Raw genomic sequence first — 25,509 nt, forward strand, 5'->3', positions numbered from 1 at the left:
AAGGTAGAACGGGTTGTCCTCTAATCGCACAGTTCAATCCCCGCTCCCTTCAGTGCCCTTGGGCAAGACAATAGATCTACAAATTCTGTGTAGATTCACATGAAGTGTGAATTCAGATGAGAAGAACATGAAAGCTGTCAGAAAGTCAGCAGATCCTCCTCTGGTGCCACACACACACACAAACACAGACACACATCCACACCCACACCAAACATGTGCAGAGAAGAAATGGCAAACACAAAATCCTCACGTTATGGCCAGTAGCAGTCTGTCCGTGTGTGTGTGTGTGTGTGTGTGTGTGTGTGTGTGTGTGTGTGTGTGTGTGTGTGTGTGTGTGTGTGTGTGTGTTTAAGTTGAGTTTGTTAGCAGTAGAGTTCTCCAGTTGTTCCTTTTCATCTGTTGTATTAGATGGACCTTTAGTTTCACCGTGCCTGTGGCTGTTTGGTTTCAAGTTATCTCCTTTGTAAATAAATTACTGAGTTTTACTTATACGATAGGTTTTTTTTGGGCTTCTTTACATTTTTCCTGGGTTTTGTTTTTACCGTGTTGCTCAGAGCCACTCCGGGGACGTAACACTTCTTGTGAAAGATCCAAAAACCTCATTGGCTAGAGTGTAAATGCATATTCTCTTTTTTTCTTTCTTTCATTGGAAATGTTCCCTTCATAGGAACCCATAAAGCTGAAATGTCACGATGGTCCACAGTACAAAGCCACCAGCTCCTCATCTACTACAGGGACCCTGGATCACAGCCTGGCAGCGCTTCCTTCATTTCCTTCAGCTGGGCCTGAAACCGAACCAACATAGTGGGTGTGCAGGACCATGATTTTCTGGCTGCACTTTTGTGACTCCTATTGGTTAGTCGAGGCAGCTCTGCAAGTGGTGACATCCATTTAGCTTTGGTGTGAATTCTAAAGACACCGATTGAGAGTGTGGACAGTTGAAAAGAAGAACCTCTCTCACGATGGGAGTTGTAATACGAACTAAAAGGTAAAACTGACCCCAGACAAAGTAGCTTAAAGTGATCACATCATTAAGCTGCCTATTAGCTTTTCTTGTAAACAAAGTTGTGCTTATATTTCGTCTAATAAATACAAGTGTGGATCAGAAGGTTCTGAGACAGCCCGCATTGAGCACAAACGGTGCACAAAGAAGCTGAAAGCTTTGTGAGTAAGTTTTGTTGCTTGATCAAAATCACCACCTGAGTTCCACACAGCGTTTGTAAGCAGTGGATCAGGGACACCTGCGATTTCTACGTGTCAAACGGTCTATCGTCAACGTACTGAGTACTAAATTTGTTGCAAACAGGCAGCAACCGAAGACGTCACCCACCGGTTGGTGTTTCAGATGTCGCTCAGTTGTTTTCGGGAGACAGAATGACCATATTTGGACATTTGATCTGAACACTATGCCCGACCACCTAGCCTGACTGCAGCCCAGGCCTGTCACTCAAACCAAACACACCCCCAATCATACTGCTCTCTAAGGCCGAATTTTTAATTAATTATGGAAGTATTTTCAGTTGGAGCATTGAATAACAGCGAATTTACCAATAACAATATACAGACTTCTGGAAAAAAAAATTATGGACTTGAAAGAAGTTGAATGTAAGTTTATGGAGCCTTTTTGCAGCCTTGGTTATATTAAACTTAAGGAAACTTCTGCAGTGAATTCACTTTTCAGACCAGAAAACTGTGTCCACTTTTATATACAGTCTATGGCTGTAAATCAATGTCAAGATTATTACAATTCTTTAGCAACACTATCAGATTATGGTCATGTGAAAACAAAACCAAAAACCAAAAAAGGAAATAGAAACTATTTCTAAAAGCTGACCCGGCAGATGTGGAACACAACAACACGATGTGGTGTGACTGGTAATGGGAGCTCCTTCTGCCGGAGGAGGACAGAGAAGAGGGAGAAGATGTGCGACTTTAGCTTTAACTGATCAACAGTGGAGCGGTTGAAGACCAGCGTTGTGGTGGAATCGAGAGGAGAAGACGACTGACAGCTCTCTGTCCAACCTTTCAGGTTCGTTTCAGCTTCAGCAAACCGACAGCTGATCACTGAGGAACTGACATGTAAAGCTCAGATTTAGTCCGACAGTAAAGTGTCAGTCCAGCACAAAGGGAAGCGAGTAAAGTGGCCACAAAGAACTCGAACTCGAGGAAATAATTGTATTTGACTTATATCTGAAGGTCACAAATTAATATGCAGTCTATAACGGTAATTTAAGAACTACAAAAGTCGCAGATCTGTCTTAAAACAGAAATAACATACAGCTGTAGCTTTAAGCTCTGCTAATTACATTACCCATGTATTGTAGCCAGAAGGATGGAAGATGTAAATCTAAATATGTACTTTGTGCATGCATGGTGTTTGTTCTTGTTGGGAATTATTATTATATTCAGAATAATATCCACCAGTCACACGTATTATCAATGTTTCAAGCTGTTTTCTTCATGAAGTGTGACGAGAACATTGTTTTAGACTGCAGTAAACATCAGTCTTACCTTCCTCTTCTTGAAAGCCTGTCTGGCCAGATATCCCCTGCAGGCGGCCTGGAACAGAGAGAGGTTCCTCCGGGTCTGGATGTCGCGCTGCTCCTCCAGCCTGGACAGAGTCCCCGCTCTGAAGAACACCTACGGGACGACACCGTCACACATGATGAGCACAGTGTCATCAAACTCTTTGTGTGTGATGCCACTGAGTGCAAGTGTGTGTCAGACTACGAGTTGCTCGGGATCCTGGTGTATGCGACACATAAGCTCTGTCCACATATTGCAGAGTGCATGTGGTGTGCGTGGTTCTGATGGATGAGTTAAATGTATTGAGAATTGTCTTCCAGATTGTTGTTGGTTTGTTTACTGATAGAAGCAGATCATTTTATTTCCATTGATATGTAGTCGTTTTGAAGATTTTTCCAAAGTGCGGTGTTGATTGTATTTCTTGACGTTTGGTTCTTGGCGACGATTAGAGTTTACAGAGATTCTACTGCCCGTTGTTGACACCGGCACATCAACTTTGGACGACAGAAAGGAAACACAGTTGTTGTTGTTGTTGTTTTAGCTTAAATGCAGAAGCTTTACAAATCGTATCCTAAAGTTCAGTCTCCTGTCCTCTTTTATGAAACACACCTTTCCTTCCCCTCCTCCCCAGTTTCTGTTGCTCCACGTCAGGTGGCGCAACGCCGCCTTGTCATTGGTTGAGGGAGAGAGGAGGAGCGCTGGTTCTGACCTGATGTTCCGAATGACCCAGTGGACCTTGAAGGTCTGGTGGCGTTAAGGCGACAGCCCTTTTGGAAAACATTTTTCCATTGTTGAAGTAAAACTAGGGATGTCCTGATCTCGTCCCAAGTCCTACATATTGAGCATCTGAATCCAGTAAAACTTCTGATGCAGCATTTATTTTGCTTATATAAGTGGAAAACTCCCCACAAGCAGCTACCATTTGATTCTCTTTGCTTCAGACTCCCGCTGTGTTTACGGTCTTCAGAAGCACCTTCAACCCGACAGATTCCCTGTGAGCATATGGATGTTGTAGCTGAGGTACCAGCTCTGCTATGATATTCTGAGGGGGAGTACCAGTAGACAGTTGTAGCCTTGCTACAATACTTATTATACCGGTTTAATCAAGATCACATTGTTTATCAGCCGTGAGAATCTAGTGACACTGAATCCAACAGTTATGTTAATATTATGTGTTTACTGACACAGAAGAGAAGTTACGGGTGACAAAAGTCTCAAAATGTTATATTTGGATATTTTAATTTTATTTGTCTTTACTTGCTTTTATTATTGGACAGCTGCTTGTATTGAGACATTTAAACTTGTAAGAATAATGGGGTTTTTTTGTTATCTAAAAAAAAAGCCTGCCGTTTGGACAAAAATATATTTCTTGTTCTAAGTTAGGTACCCGTAAAGAACGACTTTGTCATGTCATTTGTCAGTGCCAGCCCGAAAATGATGCAGCCTCCTACACGGTCAACGCGTAATGTGTCAGCTGAGTTATACATCCCTTTTAAAGCTTGCACTGAATGTAAAGTGGTGAACAAAAACAGCTGACTTCTGTGCTTTTATTCCACTGGACATGAGCGAATTCCCTGTGATACAAAAAAACCTCCAGTATGAAGCGCAGTGTCTGTAAGCAGCGAGTTAGAGAGTAGCGCGGCTGTACCGTTGGCGAACATGAAGAACAGTAGCAAACAACAACATGTGTGCTGTTTGTTGTCCCGTGGTCAGTTCACGGTTTGGTCATCGATTGCTACGCTGAAATGGGATGAGTTTAACTGTCAGATCACATCATCAGATTTGACTCAAACCTCTAGAGTCCACACAGCATGAGTGTGGCTGACATTAAAAAACGAGGGAAAACAAATACTTCATGTATATTTTCACAGATTTAACTTTGTATACAAATTGTTCTGCTGATATTACCATTTGTTATGATGAAATATATTGCGTCTGGAAGTAGCTGTACGAGTGGTGTCGGACTGGTGGGCTGCACTCTGACTATCGTAGTGCTTTTAGTATGGAAAGATGTGGGCGATGAACGAATAATTTAAAACTACTGTATTAATCATATGGTATTTTCAATTTGGATACAGTATATTTATACAAAATTATCTCCACACTGCATAAGGTACAAAGTATAATTAGACATTATGTAGGCTGGACAGACCTGCATCTGTCTTCTTCGCCAGTATAATAGTGTGAATGATATGAAACAGGCGTTGGTAATTGCAGCAGTAAGAGTACCACTTAGCAAAAAAAGTTCTGAAGTGAAACTTTATCTGAACTTGGGAACATTGGCAGGCTGACTGACACGCACCGACTTGAACCAAGGTTAAACTATATCTACCGAGGAACCTCTCTAATTGACAGCTCAAGGCGCTCACTGCTCTTTATTCCACACACATTCACACATCGAATTAACTAAACTATCAGCCTGTCTCTTTCCTTGTGATTAGCTGTTTTATCTCAAAGAGTATGGCAGTGTTTGACTGCTGCTCGGCAAGGTTCAAGGATAGAGAGTGGCAAACATCAGCTCCTCCTCCTCCTCCTCAAAAAAGAAAAAAAAAAACATCAGGCCTTGAGAAGAGGTCTCCAACCTTTTCTCCTCAGAGCTACTTTGACAAAATGAAAGTGTCCGAGAGCTACTTATGTAGCTACTCATGCAGCTACTCATGCAGCTACTCATGCAGCTCTCTGTAACATTTGTTCAGATGGCTGAGCTCCACCAAACAAGCCCAAAAGCCTCTTTTATTTGAACAATAAGGAGATTGATATTCAACCAGTAGCTACTGGTTGGAGACCTCTGGTCTGCAGAAGTGTGAAGACTTCCATTCAGAATGAGAGAGTGCCAGAAAGTTTTGGTGTTAGGCCCAATACTTTTCACTCTGTACATGCTTCCATTAGGAGATATCATCAGGAAACACTGCATAAACTTCCATTGTTATGCAGCTATATCTTTCTATAAAACCAGACGAAACAAATCAGTTAGTAAAACTTGAAGAATGTCTAAAAGACATAAAGGCCTGAATGACCAAAAACTTCCTGCTTCTAAATTCAGACAAAACGGAAGTTATTGTACTTGGTCCTAAACACCTCAGAAACTCTTTCTGTAATCACTTAGTTACTCTAGATGACGTTGTCTTGGCCTCCAGCAAAACTGAGTGGAACCTTGGAGTCATCTTTGTCCTTTAGCCACCAGATAAATCAAATCTCCAGAACTGCCTTCTTTCGCCTGCATAATATTAATAAAACCAGGAACATCCTTCCTCAGCGTGATGCGGTTTGGGTTCGAGGGGCAGACACCCTCTCTACTTTAAAGGTTGGGCTTAAAACAGGTTTTTGATAAAGCTTATAGTTAGGACTGGGCTCAGTTAGCTCTGAAACATCCCTTAAGGCTATTTTCCACTCATTCTGTCTCCAACACGGCTGGCGGAGAGAAAGTCTGTCGTTAAAGTCAGTGTTTCACGGACCGCTGTGCCGCGGTCCATCTCACCGGCGTCCCTGAAGCGTCTTATCGCGCTGCTCCGCTGAAGATAGGCAGCGAGTCTGTTTCTGACGGAAGCCGCTCGGAGATCGCGGCAATCTCAATAGAGCAGATCGGCTGGGCAGGAAATTTCTCCAGAAAACAAAACAAAATTCCTGGGAAATTGAAATTGAAAATGAAACACCCATGTGCAAACTCCTGAATATAAAAACGTCACTACGTCACCATCTACCGCCGCAGCCTCAATCTGGACAAGAAATGCATTCTTCTCCTGCTATAGACACGCTATGTGAAATAGTTACACAATAATTAGCAGGATTGAGGATTGTGGATATTCCTGGTCCTGGTGGAGGCACATGGCCGACCACCTCGGAGCCTTGTTTTGTCTGAGATTTCTTCCTGTTAAAAGAGAGTTTTTTCTTCCCGCTGTCGGATGTTGTTTCATGTCTCATGGGAATTGTTGGGTTTCTTAACTGGACTGGACTGGACCGGACTCGGTGGAGAACATAACAGCGCTGACTGGGCTGTTTTTGCTTGCGTGAGCATCGCGGCATTAGAAGATGTTTGGATTTAAAGACTCTCCTTGATGGCAATAGAGAAGATGTAATAGCCAGGGAGAGTCATATCCAGACAAGCTGGCCAGTATCTGTGCTGGAAGTGCTGCTGTAAACCGACTGTATTTGATCTTTGAATGTAAAGACAGCAAAGTAGTTGTAATGATTTCAATTAAAAAGGGGAGCTCGGCGCAGTGTGGAGAGTGTGGTATAGTGTTGTTTGCAATAACGGCATCAATAGAAAATCCAGAAAATGCAGCAGTACTGAACACAAGACGGAAGGCTTTTCTCTGCAGTGGAGGTTAATAAAGGCCATGGACATGATTGGAGAAGTTACAGCATTATGGTAATGGCCCTTTGATATATAATGAGATGAGAAGTGTGCATGTGTGACGTCACTCACCCGGCTCAGCCCCATGTGGTGGCTGCTCTTCTCCAGCTCCAACGACTCCAGCAGCTCCTCCACGGCCTGAAAACCAGCGGAATAAACACTCAGTATGCAGATAAACCACAACAAACCCCAGTTTGCTCGGGCCTTTACCTCTGCATCGCCACATTACCTGGATATGCAAAGGATGCTTGCTTGGTACCGTAACAACAAACAATAATCCTGCTTTCACACCAGCCAACACAAACACACACAACTCTGTAAAAACTGAGAAGCCTCTCAGCCTGTTTTTGTCTGCTTTCATCTCCAGTGTGAACTAAACCTTCTGAAGACAAACACTGTTCGTTACTGTTTGAGGTTTTTGGAGGGCTGATACTTACATTGATATAAGAATCTTAATACTTGATAAATCTGAGACAATATTTAGAATTGCTTGGCCATAAAAGAGGGAAAAGCCACATTTCTATCTCCCACGAGGACTGCAGCTGCTTAAATGCTTTCCCACTCTACAGTAAGAGAATGTAGCATTTGACTGTACTTTGAACGTTACTAATAGTACGGCTAAAAATGTGTAGTGGACATTTGGATTTGGCTGATTTGGCAACACCTGTGGTTACCAGTGGTAACAGCAAATGTATTTAAATAATCCAAAGTTCATTTAAAATGATAAGCATGTCGTCCACAAAAGGTTTTAAATACACCTGAAGGAGATGAACCCTCTTCATCGCAAATCTTGAAAAAAATCAGTCGCAATTTCAAGTATTTTTGAACACAAACAATCACAAAAAACTCAGTAGGAAATCCAGTCGGACTGAATTATTCTCCCTTCTGAGTAACATCTTCCTTTCATTAATATTCCAAAGCATTCCTCCGTTTCACTTTTCTTTCTTGACTTTCCAGAAAACTGAGTTGGTTCTTTGTAAGGGGGCTGTCGTCTCTGAGCTCTTCTCCAAGGAAGGTGTGTGGGGTGCTGTGTGCTTGATTTCACTTCTCTGTTTTATTATTCCAGTTGAATGTTCTCTGTTGAATATAACTGTTCATTTCAATGTTCCTTTTTCAAACTTAACGACACAGACAAAGTGTGTGGCTTTCAGCCAATCGGATTGTTTTTCTTTTAGATTAAAAATATCAGAAAAAAAACATTGTGTACCTTTTTAGACAAGAATTGTAAGCACATCGTGTATAGAAATGTTTTTTCTCCAGTACCACTGTCACCTCCTATAAGCTGATCTCCTATAAGCCTATACTGCCCAAACAGAACGCAGAGAAGACATTAATCATCCGCTCAGGGACGTTCTTAAACTGTTCTGCCTCCTATACAAATGAAATGGAAAGCTAATGAGACAAGAAAAAAAGTGGAACAAGTCAAGGGAATGGGAGGAGAGAGGACTAAAGAAAGAGCTCTTCCCACTGCTGGTAATTAATCAGTACAGTAGCCGTATGCTGCCAGCCTGTGCAATCATAATTAATTACACACAAGAGTGCTCTTGGAGCGGGAAGAGGACGGCATAGGGAGGAGAGCAGGGATACAGAGATTCTGTTCACACCCGCAGAGGGAAGAAGAAATACTGTCTGGAGATGTTTCCCTTTCAACATTCCTCCGTGTTTTTGGGGTGGTAAATAGCCATTTTACATTTTTTGGGGGGTGATTTATTCATTCGGTGATTTATTATTGCACTCAGTTGAAAGACTGACAAAAGACAGAAAGATCAATTTGAAAAGATCCTGTCTTTAATTCCGCTGAATGATGAAGCTCCAAAAACACTAGATCCTATATTCCACGAGTGCAACTCAACAGCACATCTTTATTACACCTGCCTGGTAAGAGTTAAACCTCCATGTTGGTATGAATGGTGACATGAAACAAACTGCTGACATTACTGAGGTTATTTCATTATTTCTGTAGAAGAAAGCTCCTCCAAAGCCACAGAAGACATTGTTCTGTGAGGATAAGTAGTAGAAGCCAAGACAACTGAGCTGACCACCATGTTTTAAAAAGGCAGCTTTAAAACTGATGGTTGTCTTTTAAATTGTGCTCAGTATCTCTCAGTAAGAAGCACAGAGCAGTTATAAAGGGAGCTCTTGTCCCCCTTCATAACCGCTCCAAACCAGACACCTCTGTTTGTTTCCATGACAATCACCAGAGCTCCACAGTGGTCCCGATGCTGGATCATTCACTTCACTGTTCGCCAACGCAGCCATCAAAGCAGTCCCTGAATCAGGTTATTCTGGTGTCAGGATTTACATTTAATTTCATATTTTAGTTTTTAGGATAGAACACTTTTACTTTGAAGAGGTGGTGTTCACTTTGTGACAGACCTCCTATTTTCTAGCATCATGCTGTCCACTGAGTTTGTGTGTGTGCAGGTTTGTCGGCCTTCAGGTTCACTCGTTAGTGACTTTCTCTCAGGTCAATACTGGTGGCAGAGAGGACGTGATGTCCCACCCTGGCCCTGACGTTTGTGGGTTCACTATCCCGGGAAAAGACCGCCAACCCACCTGTTTGGGAGGGAAGCAGTGAATCCTGAGTCCTGCTCGATGACAGCCTCTCGCCAGCCACGAAAGCTGACTTTCCAACATCGGCCGGGGATAAGCATGGCTAAGACAGCGCTTTCTGGTGGGACACCATGTTAGACCCACGGTGTCCACGTGAGACAGACAGTGTCCGCGTGAGACCCATGGTGTCCACGTGAGACCCACGTGAGACGAGATTCACCGTGTCTACGTGAGATGAGACTCACCGTGTCCACGTGAGAATAAGGATGACATTAACAGCCGTCTCCTTACCATTGAAGCCATTCTTCATAGGTGACACTGACAACTGTTGCCAGGGGTTACAGGCTTCAATTTACAAAGGAACCACAGTTTCAATGGGGTACTGTTTCCGCGGCTACAGAAGAAGAGTGAAACTACTTCTCCCTGAAGCCAAGGGGACATTAGAGTAGCACTTCATTTCAGGGTGAATGAATTATCAAGGATTCATGCATGAAATCCTTCAGCATTACTTCATCCATTAACACCTCATGAAATTATCTGGAAGACACATGAGTTCAAAGTCTTTAATTCATGGAAAAACACATTAATTAAAGCATACTCTAAGGTCAGTACATCATCAACGATTATCATTTGTTAAACATTATCAAGATTCATTTTTTACTAATAATTTTGGACCACAGAACCAAACTGTGCAGCACAAATCACATCTATCACTATTAACTAAGCATTAGTTACTCACCATGGGTTTATCATGTTAAACCCACGGTATATACTGATTTGGTAAATAATATATGGTAAATAATAAATAATAAATATGGGCGATAATATAGGTAAAAGTGCAAGAACAGGCCAGAACAAATAACGTGAGTACAAATGGACAGACCCAAATATTGGCCCAAATGTTTTTGAGAAGAATTCATAAAATAAATGCTAATCATTCCTAGTTAATGACAGTTAATGAAAGGGAGGGACCACCCACCCGGATTATTTTCAAACTGCCGCATCTGAGGAATTTGTTGCGCTTTGTTTTTTTACTAATTACATGATACAGCTGCTGGATAGAAGCCACCTGTATGTTGACAGCGTGTGACACCAGTTTATTGTTTATTTCCATCTGCTAACGAAAAAACACTGCAAAAGTATTGAGCTGACCGGACCGGACACTTACCCTCTTCTCATCTGTCACTATGTAGTGGCGGCCATGCTTCTTGGTCAGATGTGGTGCCAGGATGTCGAAGCGCCGACGGAACTCAGAGAACACCATGTGGTCTGGGTACCCTGAATGCACCATGGAGAGGAGGAGAGAACAGCGAGGTTAGAGCAGCATCTGCAACTAGGGGACGGCCAACAGTTTGTCAGAGGTCAATTTTCCCTTCGTACCTGGCTCTTTGTCCTGAAAACCAAATATGTGGTAAAAGATTTGACAGTTGGAAACGTACGACAATTGCGAGGTTGACTTGAGGGTTTTTCAAGTCTTTAGAGAGGCACAAACATTAAGAACGGCAATGAGAAGACAGATTCATAAGTGCCAAGCAATCTAAAACCACACAGCTTCATCAAAAAGACAGGAGAGAACATTTGTTCCTTTGGCAGTACCAGCAGGGGGTCAAAGCCTGTTGGAACTTAGAAACAGTGAGTTACTGCACACTGTGTGCTGCACGTTGAACCCTGTTGTTTCGCCTGTATGTTTACATTTTGGTTGCAATTAAACAGTCTTAATTATGAGATCCACATACTCAGTTCCATTCCTGATCCAGTGCAACGTCCAATAGACTATTGTTTAAAAATGAGCATAAAAGTGACAGTTATGAAAAATATGTTATTTGCTTTTTTGTCTGAAATCGGAAAAAAAAGAGTAAGTGAATCTAAACGGTGTTCGGTTCAAGAATGAAAAGGACTGCCCCCTACAGGTCAAGCTCCAAAAACCCATGATGCTTTCATTCGACTTTATTGCTGGGAAAGGTTCACATCAAATTGTATACTTTTAGTTTGCTACACAGGCTCTATGTTAAAAACTTTTGAATATCCCTGATGACATCACTATGACATCATTATGCTCCTCTAAACCAACTAATTTAATGTAAAACAAAGCGATGGCTATCGTTTATTTTTTTCTTAACTTCCAGAATTCCTTACCTTGCCTGTAGATGCGCAGAGCATCGAGCAGCTTGGACCCTCGAAGCTGAGCTCTCAGGAGACCCACGTCCAACGTCATCAGGCCGGAGTCGAGGCTCTCTCCGTGGGTCACGCGGAGGTCGCTCCCTCCCACCAGCTCCGCTTTGGGCAGCAGGCAGTGGACGAAGTGAACCTTGGAACGGCGCACCATGTCGATGAGAGCATCCTAAAAATCAGAAGGGAGGTGACTTAAGATATCATCAACAGTCAGTGAAACAACACCATGTTCATTCAAAATTGTTCTCACGCTGAGGTCAACCATCAATCTAAGCAGCTCCAAATGTCTGAGAAAGGCTCTACAGTGTTTCTAGTCCCTCTGGTTCAATCGACCTCTGGTGGAACTATGCTGGCTCTCACATGATGTCAGCTGTACTACTAGAAATGTCTGTCTGCCGTCCTGCTTTCTCCGCTTATTAGGAGACGTGACTTCCTCATCTGTTCACCTCCGCTGACCCAGCGTACAGTGCTGGCTGGTTGCCGATAACTGTAACTGTGAAAGGAAGCTCTGTGAATCTGCACTCGATTGCTCTTCCTCAAAGACCCGAAAGTGAGACACAAACTGAATTTGAAGTGAGAACTGAATTTAGAGAGTTGAATTTTCCGTGACTTTTAAATGTGGCTTTAGAGCAAATTCATTCAAATTCAGAATTAAACATTCAGTTTCAAGTTTTTGAAAGCAATTGTTAAAGTTTTGCAATTCAAATATAAATTATTCAAATTCAGTTTCTATTGAAAAATAGTTCCCCCCATATTCATATGTCCATTATTCATTGAAATTGTAGTTGACTACTCAAAAACTTGAACAATTGTTTCAGGAAATTAACAATCAATGAAGTTACAGATTGAAGTAAACCACTGCAGCAATGACAAAGGCCTATCGACTGATACTGCAAAAAGCTGATCAGCAGGGAAATATAAAAATCACGAGGAAGTTTGAACCACTTACCACCTGGAGTTTGACCTGAATACACAGACTTCTCTTCTTGACAGCGGCGACTCCTGTGGTGAACGTTTTCCTCATGCTGGTGGCTCGTCGCAGGGCCAGCTGGGAGCTGCCCTCCAGACCAGCGATGGAGCCCGACAACACCGTCGCCCCGCTGGCTCGGCCCATAAACAGCCCGCTGATGTTCTTCCTGTGGGGGCAGAAGGACGGAGAGCATCGGTTTGGATGTGCGTGTTTGTTCTATTCCTCATCAACCAATGATACTGTAACACACAGGGACCCATGTGTTAGCCGGCTGCTTCTACCATCACTTGGTTCACTGTGTTGCCTGCTACTCTAAATCTGAAAACCTCTACTTCTTGTGTTTTATGGCGAATTAAATGAATTCTCTTTTTTTAAATAAAAAATTAAACATAATACAATTTGGGGTCCCTGACAAACATTACAAAACAGTGAAAAAGAAACAACCTCATGAATGTCATGTAGCCTTTCATATAGGCTGAGCATGCATAAAGCTCTGTTTGTTTTAAGTATTAATTTCCAACATACAAGGTAATGTTGATCATATTTTGACAGTTAGTTTGAAGGTAATCTGTAGAGCCCTCAGTGTTGGTTGATTTACTGATACTCTTCTCTTATTTTAGTAAAGAGAGGTTTGTTGAATGACTCCACTGGTAAAGACGGCATTTCTAGTTACAAATATGATTGATGTGCCACTTAGGCACGATAAATCTCCACTGGTCTATATTTCAGGGAGGACGCATTCGTATTTTCTCAGTATTTGGGGGACACGACCCCTCTAATAAACTCCCATACCCGTGGTTACGCCATTTTTAGAAGTCCCATGGATGTGCAGCGTATAAACCAGATCACTGAAGACTGTGTTGTAATAAACTGGATGTTGTGTGTGTCATACTTCTGGGAGTCCTGCAGCAGCGTGGCAGCGTTCTGGGCAGCAGCATTGTGCTTGGCGTGGCTCAGCCAGCCCGTCGCATTGTACTCCACCCAGTCTGTCCCGTGGCTGTGGCCCAGCACGAAGAGATGGGGCTTCTCTCCTCGCAGCAGCAGACCGGATCCTGCAACACATGATGTATCAGGAGTAACAATCAGTGCTGTCTGCTTCCTTAACTTCCAGGCTATAGCCAGCGGTCGTGGGATGAGAGCTTACCATTGTTTTCTTCCTGCCCAGAGCCGTAGTAGCTGAAGAGTCTCTCCAGCATGGTTTCCTCTGAACCTCCAGGCTGAACAGCCTCTTCCTCCATCAGCCACAGAAGACCTCGAGCCTCATCCGTCCTGGCAAGAGTACGAACCTGTGATGAACATCAACAGTTACAAATGACGCAATCACTCCTTAAAGGCAAGATGTGGACAGACATATGATTTCATGTAGACAGGTGGAGCAGGGTGGTGGGTGTAGACAGGTGGAACCGGGTGGTGGGTGTAGACAGGTGGAGCAGGGTGATGGGTGTAGACAGGTGGAACAGGGTGGTGGGTGTAGACAGGTGGAGAAGGGTGGTGGGTGTAAATAGGTGGAGCAGGGTGTAAAGAGGTGGAGCAGAGTGGAGGGGTGTAGACAGGTGGAGCAGGGTGGTGGGTGTGGACAGGTGGAACAGTGTGGTGGGTGTAGACAGGTGGAGCAGGGTGGTGGGTGTGGACAGTTGGAGCAGGGTGTAGACAGGTGAAGCAGGGTGGTGGGTGTAGACAGGTGGAGCAGGGTGGTGGGTGTAGATAGGTGGAACAGGGTGGTGGGTGTAAATAGGTGGAGCAGGGTGGTGGGTGTAAATAGGTGGAACAGGGTGTAGACAGGTGTAGCAGGGTGGTGGGTGCAGACAGGTGGAGCAGGGTGGAGGGTGTAGACAGGTGGATCAGGGTGTAGACAGGTGGATCAGGGTGTAGACAGGTGAAGCAGGGTGGTGGGTGTAGACAGGTGGAGCAGGGTGGAGGGTGTAGACAGGTGGAGCAGGGTGTAGAGAGGTGAAGCAGGGTGGTGGGTGCAGACAGGTGGAGCAGGGTGTAGACAGGTGAAGCAGGGTGGTGGGTGTAGACAGGTGGAGCAGGGTGGAGGGTGTAGACAGGTGAAGCAGGGTGGTGGGTGTAGACAGGTTGAATAGGGTGTAGATAGGTGGAGCAGGGTGGTGGGTGTAGACAGGTGGAGCAGGGTGTAGACAGGTGAAGCAGGGTGGTGGGTGTAGACAGGTGGAACAGGGTGTAGACAGGTGAAGCAGGGTGGTGGGTGTAGACAGGTGAAACAGGGTGTAGACAGGTGGAGCAGGGTGGTGGGTGTAGACAGGTAGAACAGGGTGGAGGGTGTTAATAGTGAGGGGATGAGTTGCAGCACTGTTGTTGAACCTTGGAGGACTGTGGAGGGTTTCAGCTGATCACCCAGTGAGATGTTTCTATCTTAAACATTCATACTGTTAGTATTGAATCCTGTCAAGTAGTGAAGATATTAATTTTGAGTCCGTTGACCCTCGTTGTGTTATTCTGCATTAATTTGGCACTTATTAAACAAACTGGAAACTGAAAATAGCAATAATATTGCGTGACGGGGCATTTGGATGGTGAACGTTGGTGGACAGCCATTTTCAGGTCTCTCCAGAGATGCTCAATTGGGTTTAGGTCAGGGCTCTGGCTGGGCCAGTCAAGAATGGTCACAGAGTTGTTCTGAAGCCACTCCTTTGTTATTTTAGCTGTGTGCTTAGGGTCATTGTCTTGTTGGAAGGTGAACCGTCGGCCCAGTCTGAGGTCCAGAGCACTCTGGAAGAGGTTTTCTTCCAGGATATCTCTGTACTTGGCCGCATTCATCTTTCCTTCAGTTGCAACCAGTCGTCCTGTCCCTGCAGCTGAAAAACACCCACATAGCATGATGCTGCCACCACTATGTTTCACTGTTGGGATTGTATTGGGCAGGTGATGAGCAGTGCCTGGTTTTCTCCACACATACCGCTAAGAATTAACGCCAAAAAGTTCAATCTTGGTCTCATCAGACCAGAGAATCTTATTTCTCATAGTCTGGGAGTCCTTCATGTGTTTTTTGGCAAACTCAATGCGGGCTTTCATATGTCTTGCACTGAGGAGAGGCTTCCGTCGGGCCACTCTGCCATAAAGCCCCGACTGGTGGAGGGCTGCAGTGATAGTTGACTTTGTGGAACTTTCTCCCATCTCCCTACTGCATCTCTGGAGCTCAGCCACAGTGATCTTTGGGTTCTTCTTTACCTCTCTCACCAAGGCTCTTCTCCCACGATTGCTCAGTTTGGCTGGACGGCCAGGTCTAGGAAGAGTTCTGGTCGTCCCAAACTTCTTCCATTTAAGGATTATGGAGGCCACTGTGCTCTTAGGAACCTTGAGTGCTGCAGAAATTATTTTGTAACCTTGGCCAGATCTGTGCCTTGCCACAATTCTGTCTCTGAGCTCCTTGGACAGTTCCTTCGACCTCATGATTCTCATTTGCTCTGACATGCACTGTGAGCTGTAAGGTCTTATATAGACAGGTGTGTGCCTTTCCTAATCAAGTCCAATCAGTTTAATTAAACACAGCTGGACTCCAATGAAGGAGTAGAACCATCTCAAGGAGGATCAGAAGAAATGGACAGCATGTGAGTTAAATATGAGTGTCACAGCAAAGGGTCTGAATACTTATGACCATGTGATATTTCAGTTTTTCTTTTTTAATAAATTTGCACAAATTTCTACATTTCTGTTTTTTTCTGTCAAGATGGGGTGCTGAGTGTACATTAATGAGAAATAAAATGAACTTTTTTGATTTTAGCAAATGGCTGCAATGAAACAAAGAGTGAAAAATTTAAAGGGGTCTGAATACTTTCCGTACCCACTGTAGATACTTTATTAATCCCCAAGGGTAAATTATTTTACTACAGCAGCATTTATAGATACAGGAAAGCAATAAAATAACAATAAAAAATATAAAATATAAAAATGCATAGTATATACAATAAAATAGAATAAAATAAAATAGAATAATTAAATTCAATTAAAACTAACTAAACAATAGTGCAACGTTTTTTTTTTTTTTTTTGGTATATTTAAACAAACAAGAAAAACAGACAACGGTGTTATTGTTGTGTGATGGATTTTGCCAGAGGTGAGTTATTGTACAGTCTTATTGCAGTGAGCAGGAATGATCTCCTGTATCAGGAATGATCTCCTGTATCTGGAATGATCTCCTGCATCTGGAATGATCTCCTGTATCTGTCCTTGTGACAGCGTAGCTGGAGGAGTCTTTTGGAGAACGTCCTCCTCTGTCCCTGAAGCAGGTGGTGGAGAGGGTGGTCAGGATTATCCAATATGGATAATAGTTTCCTCAGCATCCTCCTCTCCACCACCTTTTCCACCTTGATCCCCTGTGGTGGGATGTAAGATGTGTTTTTGTAATACAACGGAAAATAAAATGAATTAAGCACAAAGGATCTCAGGCATCAATCTGCTGAAGCCGTATGATCTGTTAAAATGATCTGCACTCACCAGCAGTGAGGAAAAGGGCCATTTGCTGGCTCAGCGGTATTTTGCATCATTTTTGGGGGGGCTACAGCTTGATTTTGCATTAATGTCTCTGAACAAGGTCCAGAAAAACTATCTTTGAATCTGGACCCGAGTACCTGAAGGCTTCCCTGACCATAGAGAGAACTCAAAGACATGCTGTCGTCATCAAAAAGTTCCCACTCGGATTAAAAACAGTCAGCGCGGCGAGGTTTACTTACCAAAGCTTGGGTCGAGGCTTGATCAATAGCTGCTATAGACAGTGAGGTACTGGACTCTACGTCATCTAAAGCAAGCTCTATGTTTTCCTAGATGGAGGAGGGGATAAAGGCTTCGGTTAGTAACCTACAGAAGATGACATCATCAATAAATCACAAGTGTAGCTTCCCGCTTCTTTTTTTGAATATTAGCCATTCCTAAGACTGCAGATCGGTTTGGGTTAAACATTTGTTCAAATTAGTTTAAAGTTTCTGAAACATTTCATTTCTGATTTTGCTGGAGAACCATAACTTCAATCCATTTGCTTTGAAATAGGCTGGAAAGAAGAGGACTTTCTCAGATTATGACAGAAAACTGATGGATCTCTGTGTTCTGCAGGAAACTTCAGACTCTGACTGGCAACTATCAATTTCTGAGTTTTTATACAGGTTTTTATATATACCTCGATCTGAACAGTTTCCCTTGGAGCTATTTCCTTTGAAAAAAAAAAAAAAAGCCAAATACATTGCGTAGATTGTCCAACATCCTAAATCTGAAGTAAAAACAACTGAATCTGATTCTTCAATGCTGTGAGCACCAATTAAACAAAAATATGTTTTCTAATGTCCAAAACATGAATATATGTGTACATTGTGTATATTGTGTATGTGTGCCACTGCCTGTCGAGTCCAGTCGCACCTCCTTGTATCGGTCCAGCTCCTGGACGAAGGTGCGCTCGTGGAACAGCGTCTGCAGCCTCTCCTGGGTGTAGTTGTGGCAGAGCTCCTCGAACGTGGCGCTGCGCTGCTGCTGTGCCAGCCGAGGGTTCTGGAAACCCGGCGTGTCCACGATCAGCAGGGACGACAGAGAGTGCTGACTGGATTTCAGAGCCCTGAAGGGTCAGAGATGTTTCATTAACCTTCAGTGATGACGCTGCAGATGAATGCACAGCGCTAGATATTATCTACAACGGTAGAAATCAATCCATGGATGACGTACTGACCAGTGATCTCTACATGTGGCCTCATTTCTTCAGAACACAGTTTATTTACTCGACATCCATCGCCGGGTTATTATTACATTAATAGGTGACGTTTTTTCTTGTAATTGTTGGTTTAATTGCTTCATCTTACAATTCTTTCTTGGAAAAGCGATATCTGAGGAATGCTTTGACAGAATTTCTTCCAATTTGGCGCAAACATTTACATGGACGGACATGCATGTAAACTACAACACTAGAGTTCATATTGATTTTAAAACGTTTTAATTGGTTCATAAGGCAGGACGTGGTCTTTCACCAGACCACTTCTCAGACACGACTAAACCTATGAACCCGTTTATTCCATTTATTCAGTTTGGCTGTTAAGAAGTCTTTTATCATTTTATTGTTCTAGTATCTATACTTATTTAATAACATCATTCTTGTGTATTTTTGTCTATATTTTCGCAGTTGATTATTACAGTGTAATGTTATTCTATAATCTCTTTTTAAAGACTGCCTCCAGTTAAAATCACATTTTTAACCTTGTTAACATGTCCATGTGCTACAAGACAGAACGACGGTGCAGCGTCTGTTTTTAATTCCATACAAGGGAGAGATTTTCTTTTTGAAATGTTATTGTATATATGCAAAATTTGTATTCTAACCTTTTTTTAATTATTTGTAACGCAAGAAATGAGGGTCCAAACTAGTAAAAAACCATGAATGCAACACCAGAAAAGTCAGAAGTAAAGGAGCATTCCTCGCTTTAAATTTTAAAGATGGATGAAAGAAATTAAGCTGAATTGAAGTTTAAACACAACCAATCAGGAAGTCGTTCCCTTTAAAAGCTACGTACACTTGTCCCTGAGAGAACATCGTTTATAGAGGAAACACATCTGCTCGTGATGTACGCATTTCTAACCTTTCACATTGTAATCTTTTCATTTTTTTAAAAGCGCATGTGACTATTGTAATAAAAACAACAGCACATTAGCGCGCCGTTGACTTGAGAGCAGGTTTTTGGTGGTCGATCACACAATTGCTTTCCACTGCAGCTCCAGATAGCAACGTACTAACGATGAGCCTGAACGCACCTCGTTTCAGATGGATATAGTATATTTGTTATTTAAACTATGAGGGCGTTAAACAGAGGAAAAAGACAACGAACCGGTAACATGCATACAAAACCGCACACACTGTAAGACGGAAGCCGTTTGTGATGAAGGAAATATTTGGAGGTAAATGTTGAGGTTTAACCTGTTAATGAGGGAGATGACAAGGGTGAAGAGCTCTGAGTAAAGTCCCGACGCCATGGCCTCCAAACACTCCAGGGCTGTGACCTTTGACCCTGAGAGACGGAGGGGCAACAGATCAAAGTCAGAGCCGAACCTCGAGTCTACCACTGATCTCTACTGTTCAGGGGCAGTAAAGATGATTTAGGATTATGTTTTTATTCCTTTTTAGCATATGAAGAGGACAAAGACAGAATTAAGATTAATGACAGAGACAATAAAGTCTAAAATGTTTGAGACATTTGAAAATGGATAAAAATCGTGTAAAAATGTTTGAGGTGGCTTTGAAATAAAAATAATTCTTGGTTATGGACCAAAATGTGTCTAAGTACCAAAAGCTGTCATCGGATATTTGATTTCATTTTTCATAGTTTGTTTTTTTCTAGGACATTTTCCTAATATAGACAATAATTTTAGACTTTATTTTATTAGGGCAACAAACAAATCACTATGAATCAGTGAGACAATAAATATATAAAAGCTTAAAAAGATAAACTGGACATCTCTAAACTGTCAATCAGACCAGGGATTTTGCTTTTAGCAAAAAAACTAAAATCAAAGGAAATTCAAGACCCTCCAACCTGGATGTTTACCCGAGTTGTCCCCTTGGCCGGCCTCGTCTTGTCCTCCTCTGAAGGAGGTGGAGTGGTGCAGTCCTTTGGCCTGATGCTTAAAGATGGAGGAGGACAGCTCCTCCAAGGTGCAGCCCAGCAGGTAGGCGGCCTTCTGGGCCCATTCGTGACGCGCAAACTGCCGACGTCCCACTTAAAAGGAAAGTAAGACTGTGTTCAAAATTTAAAAGAGCACAATGGGAGATGTTTCGTTTAAAACATGGAAAAATCAAACTAAAATGAGCCACAGAGTATGAACAAATAGCAGTGTTAATGTAAAATTAAAAAAAACTTCTTTGGAGTTTGGCATGCTAACAAAGGCCAATCCCGTCTCATAAAACCACTTTGGGCCACAACATTAGAAAGCAAATCGTTGTAGCGTCTGAGTCTGTAGTCTGTCCAACACGGGACAAATGAGGACAGTATTCTAACTTGGTGTTATGATGAATGGAAACAGAAGCCAAACAAGTTAACAGTGGTTTTACTTTCTTGTAATAAAGTTTGATACTAAATTTGTTTCTTCCAGGTTGGTGAGTAAATAGCTGTTGATGCTACTGATGCATATGTAGGGATCGCTTACGAAGGCAACTATACTGTATAACTGTATAACATCAGGTGTGTTCTGACCAGTGGGCCCACCGGGACACGTGGCTGCTGCACTGGCGTAAAATAAATCCATAAAATCTCAACACTTTGGTGCACCGTTCGGTCCCGAGGTCAAAGTCAAGGAAGAAATTTCTCTCCGAGTACACCGTCGTGTCACTGCACTGGCAGTGTTAATACGTTTTGATTGCTGTTACAGTCTTCTACATCATCTATCAATCTATACTGTGAAAACAAACCTCGTTTGGACAATTCAAAACCGATCATCAGCAGCCAATGACGACACAAGCTGTCTTTTTAAAAAGCACAGATGTTGTAATGTTGTACTCTCCACTACCAAGTGCAGAAAATCAACATCTACAATCATTCCAGGATATGTAAACTCTATCAAACTGAATCTGAAATCTTAACCTTGCTGCTTATTACCTGAACCACTGAACCAACACTGTAGTCAGGCCTGAATACAACGCCGACTCCATATCGCCTTCAAATGTCCAAAGCAGTGGGATTTAATTTGTACAAATTGCACCTTGAAGGAATGCAATAAAAAAAAATGGAAGATGGGGGAAATAATGACAACACAAGATAATGGGAACATGTGTAATAAAAATGAAGATAAAGAGGATGTATTCAATTGAGATATGTTATATGCTCTATGTGTAATGTCTGTCCAGGTGCAGATTTCTTTCCATTTTTCTGAGCTACAGTATAGCTGACATGAACTTCAAATATCATAACGGTGAAAGTACGAATGCAGTATCAACTGATAATCACTTCTCATGATGGCTTCGTATGCCCAACCGATAAATTCTTTCTGTGCTGCTGGCAGCAGCTGAAGATATTCTGTCTCGATACGACTTGCCAGGGTTGTGTGAAAAAAGAGGGCTGAGGTGTTTAGATTCATACTGGAATGTTTAAGTTTCTCCATCAATAGAACATTTAGTTTTTTTCTAATTCATCCTATTAAGCAGGATACCATGAGGTCAGAATCTCTGTGTAGAGGGCAATACTAGAAATGACTGACAAGATATTTATCTTGCTTGACACTAACAAATATCACACTGCAATGAGAAATGACTCCAACATTAATTTTACAACTACATCACGGTCTGAAGAATAAAGTCACTGTAACAACTTTATGCACGACACATATTAATGAGAAAACCTGATCCTCATGGATCTCATCAGGGATGCATTATTCCTACTGGATCAGGATGTCTGACACTGATCAGTTATTATGATTATGATATGTTGTGTGTGCCCCACAGGGGAGGGGGAGGCGCCCGAGAAAAGCATCTGCTCTGATTACGATTTTGTAACGCTGCAGCATCTAGTTACCAACGCAGCACAATCCCAACAAGGGTGACAAAAATCTTTTAGTTTGGGGGAGGAGAGAAAGAGTGGTTTTATCTACAAACCCCTTTCCAAAATAAAAGCGGTGACACTTTGTAAATTGTAAGTAAAAACAGAATGAAATTATTTACAAATCACATAAACCCATATTTAATTGAAAATAGACCAAAGACAACATATTAAATGTTAAACCTAAATTCTGTGTCTGTTTTTTGAAAAAGAAAAAAATGCTTATTTTGAATTTGATGCCAACAATACATTAAAACAAAAATTGGGACAAGAGACTGGAAAAGTTGTGTAACTCTAAAAGAAACACTTGGTCAAACATCTCACAACTAATTAGGTTACCATGGCAACAGATCAGTAACATGATTGAGTATAAAAAGAACATTTCAGAGAGGCAGAGTCTCTCAGCAGTGAATATGGGGGGAGGTTTACCACTTCGAAAGACTGTGTGGGCAAATAGTGCAACAATCTAAGAATAATGTTCCTCAACGTAAAATTACAAATAATTGGTGGATTTCATCGTCTATGGTTCATAATATCATTAAAAGATTCAGAGAATCTGGAGAAATATCTGAACACAAGGGGCAAGGCTGGAAACCAATATTGGATGGTGGTGATCTTCAGGCCCTCAGGCAGCACTGCATTAAAAACACACTATTCTGGAGTGGAAATCACTGCATGGGCTCAGGAACACTTCTGAAAACCATCGTCTGTGAACACAGTTCATCGTTGCGTCCACAAATGCAGATTAAAACTCTCCAAAGAAGAAACCAGATGGAAACATGATCCAGAAACACTGCCGCCTTCTCTGGACCGAGATCATTGAAGATAGACTGAGGTGAAGTGGAAAACTGTCCTGAGGTCTGATGGATCACAATCTGAGATTCTGTTTGGAAATTATGGACGCTATGTCTTCCAGGCTAAAGAGGAGAGTTATCAAGTTGTTATCAGCGCACAGTTCAAAAGGCAGCAACTGTGATGGTATGGTGGTACATTTCTGTTTTCCACCTCAGGTCATTATTAATTCCAAATAAGTAGAAAGACCATCTTTCTTTTTTCAGCCTTGTATCTTTCTTTAGTGGACATTTATATCGAATACTGGGAAGACACTTGGAAATAAGTCTAACTGGGCCCAGACCGTGGGACCACAGGTTATGTTGAAACCCTGACATGAGAAGTGAAAATGAAAAAGCTTTATTTGCCTGCTTGAGAAGCATACAAATTAAACAGGAGGTGGGTGATGTAGGGAGGCAGCAGAGAAAGATGTTTAAAGGGAGATCAAAGTTCTGATCCTGGTGATTTTTATCCACGAAACAAACACAAAAACACAAGAAAGAAAGAGCTGAAAAGAGGAAGGACAGGAGGAGGACGAGTAGAAACTATAAAAATGCTAATGGGTTAAGGCCTGGGAAGAATGATAAGGCAGTATGACGGAGAAGACACAGAGGCTCGGAAATACATTTTTTAAGTGAAAAACAGTCAACAATTTGCATATTGCTTGTCCATTACCTTCATCTCCGTCTGCCCAGCATGCAAACATGCAAGTAAAGAGAGATGGTTAGAGAGGACACACTTAAGGATTCATCAATTCATTACAGTCAGAAAAATAACACAAACAGTAGCATTGAAGAACACTGACAACCTAAATCCTCCTTTCTTCTGTTTTTCTGTGTTTACTCACATTAACTGTGTCACATCATCAAACAGAAGGCAACCACATGATAATTGTATGTATTGAAACTAAAAGGTTATCTAATACCAACTGGGCCTGTGGATGAAACATTATTTGCGCCCCTTACTTAGTAAATCAAATCTAAAATTATCATATGCTTCTATCAAACAGTCGAGTTGGATTTTACATCCATTTTATGTCCAGACTCGCATATGTAATCAAATGCGATCACTTCAAAGGTGTGTGACATTTTGTATTAATAAACATATGCTCTGTGAGGTCGATGTAATCTCGAGCACTGAATTTTCAGTCTACACTACATTTCCCCCATGTGGTTTCGTTGTTAATGAACACTTCCGTATTAGATGTGATCGCACTGTGATTAATGACAGGCTACACAGTGCAGGTTGCTGTAATTACACATGCACAGAAAGAAGCAGGGTTTAGGATTTAGTGGCATCTAGCAGCAAAGTTGGAGATTGTAACTAACTCGAAAAAACACCCATCAGGTTCAGGGAGCGATTCCTGCTTCACATTGGTCATTTAGGTATTAGATACATACAATTTTCATCTAAACCTCAGGTTTCCATTTTTATGTTAGAATTTGTCTGAAGATCTGACAGCTTATTATTAGACACAAAACAAAAATAGAACAAAGCAGGTGGAGACTGGCTCCTTTGTTTTGTTTTTTACGAAACTGTACAAGACCAGTTGTGACGCTATCTCACAGCAACTCCAGGTTTTTTTGTGTGCAAGTTCTCAAAAATGTCACAAAAAAAAAAAGGCTCAAGTCATGTAGACTGCAATACACTGTAGTGTTTTCACGTCAGTTGCTTGATTTTGGGAAACTTTAATGACTACATTAATCTGTAATCTATTTATCATATGTTGTAAACCCTGCAAAAGCAAAAAAAAATCCTGGTTCCCACAAATTAGTATTGAACATTTTCTCACTTATCTCTCGTGGATTGTATCCTGACAACCATGTACGCTCATTGTTGTGTATTTGGCTTTATTCTTGATTTGGCCTGTACCTCTTAATTATAAAATGAAATATTAAATTGAGCATCCAATTTTGTGGCCATTTCAAGGCTGCTTCAACAAGACAATGTCCCTTTGCACTAAGCCATCTCCTAAAGAAATGGTTTTCCCAGTTTGAACCTGAAGAACTGACCCGCACAGAGCCCACAGCAGACATATCTTATATATAGCTAGATATCGACATATCTATATGCCGAGTATGAATGCATGGCTAGAAAGCAGGTGAGTCAGAACATGTTCCTTTGTAATTTGAGTGACCCTTTAGGTTGACATCATTCTTCAAACTAACCCTGAAATATCATTGTGTGGTTAAAACATCATGTAATGGGAATTAAATGTGTCGTCATAGTTGCTGTTGCAGTTAGAAAGCAAAGTAGTGAAAGGAAAGCACTGCAATGACGAGCCTGACCTCTAGTGGCAGCTGTCAGAACTCCAGTCTGATTCTTTTTGTTTTCACTGCAGGAAGACGGATTTGCATTGGCGGTGATGTTTTCATCAATGCTGAAGTAACGAAAAACTCTTCGTATGACACTTCATGGAGTTTGTACTTCTGTTGTTGGTGGTGCCTAGCCTAATGAACGAACACCGGCACTGCTGCGCTGGAAGAGGAAGCTCACCAGAGACTTCCACATACAAAGGATGGTGCTCTCAAAATGGTCCAAAGCCTGAGTGTGAAGCCCGAGACAGCCTTCCACACTCAATG

General features: G+C 42.1%; 1 protein-coding gene across 5 annotated transcripts in view; it reads right to left on the reverse strand.

Moving 5' to 3' along the window:
- Positions 1 to 25,509, reverse strand: part of myo18ab (myosin XVIIIA b) — a 113,981-nt gene that overhangs the window by 45,069 nt on the left and 43,403 nt on the right. For 4 of the 5 annotated variants that reach the window (XM_069166561.1, XM_069166559.1, XM_069166562.1 and 1 more), the window contains 11 exons: positions 20,102 to 20,284; positions 19,486 to 19,576; positions 17,946 to 18,138; positions 17,270 to 17,356; positions 13,720 to 13,861; positions 13,468 to 13,627; positions 12,555 to 12,741; positions 11,570 to 11,774; positions 10,602 to 10,711; positions 6,953 to 7,018; positions 2,512 to 2,640 (listed from right to left, as the gene is read on the reverse strand). In XM_069166561.1, the coding sequence (XP_069022662.1) occupies positions 2,512 to 2,640; positions 6,953 to 7,018; positions 10,602 to 10,711; positions 11,570 to 11,774; positions 12,555 to 12,741; positions 13,468 to 13,627; positions 13,720 to 13,861; positions 17,270 to 17,356; positions 17,946 to 18,138; positions 19,486 to 19,576; positions 20,102 to 20,284 (1,553 nt within the window). The remainder of the gene's footprint in view (positions 1 to 2,511; positions 2,641 to 6,952; positions 7,019 to 10,601; positions 10,712 to 11,569; positions 11,775 to 12,554; positions 12,742 to 13,467; positions 13,628 to 13,719; positions 13,862 to 17,269; positions 17,357 to 17,945; positions 18,139 to 19,485; positions 19,577 to 20,101; positions 20,285 to 25,509) is intronic. The other variant, XM_069166558.1, reaches the window with a different exon arrangement.

Source organism: Embiotoca jacksoni, unplaced genomic scaffold (genome assembly GCF_022577435.1).
Source record: "Embiotoca jacksoni isolate LCO1_2020_lvr unplaced genomic scaffold, fEmbJac1.0.p SCAF_39, whole genome shotgun sequence".
Classification (NCBI taxonomy): Eukaryota; Metazoa; Chordata; class Actinopteri; family Embiotocidae; genus Embiotoca; species Embiotoca jacksoni.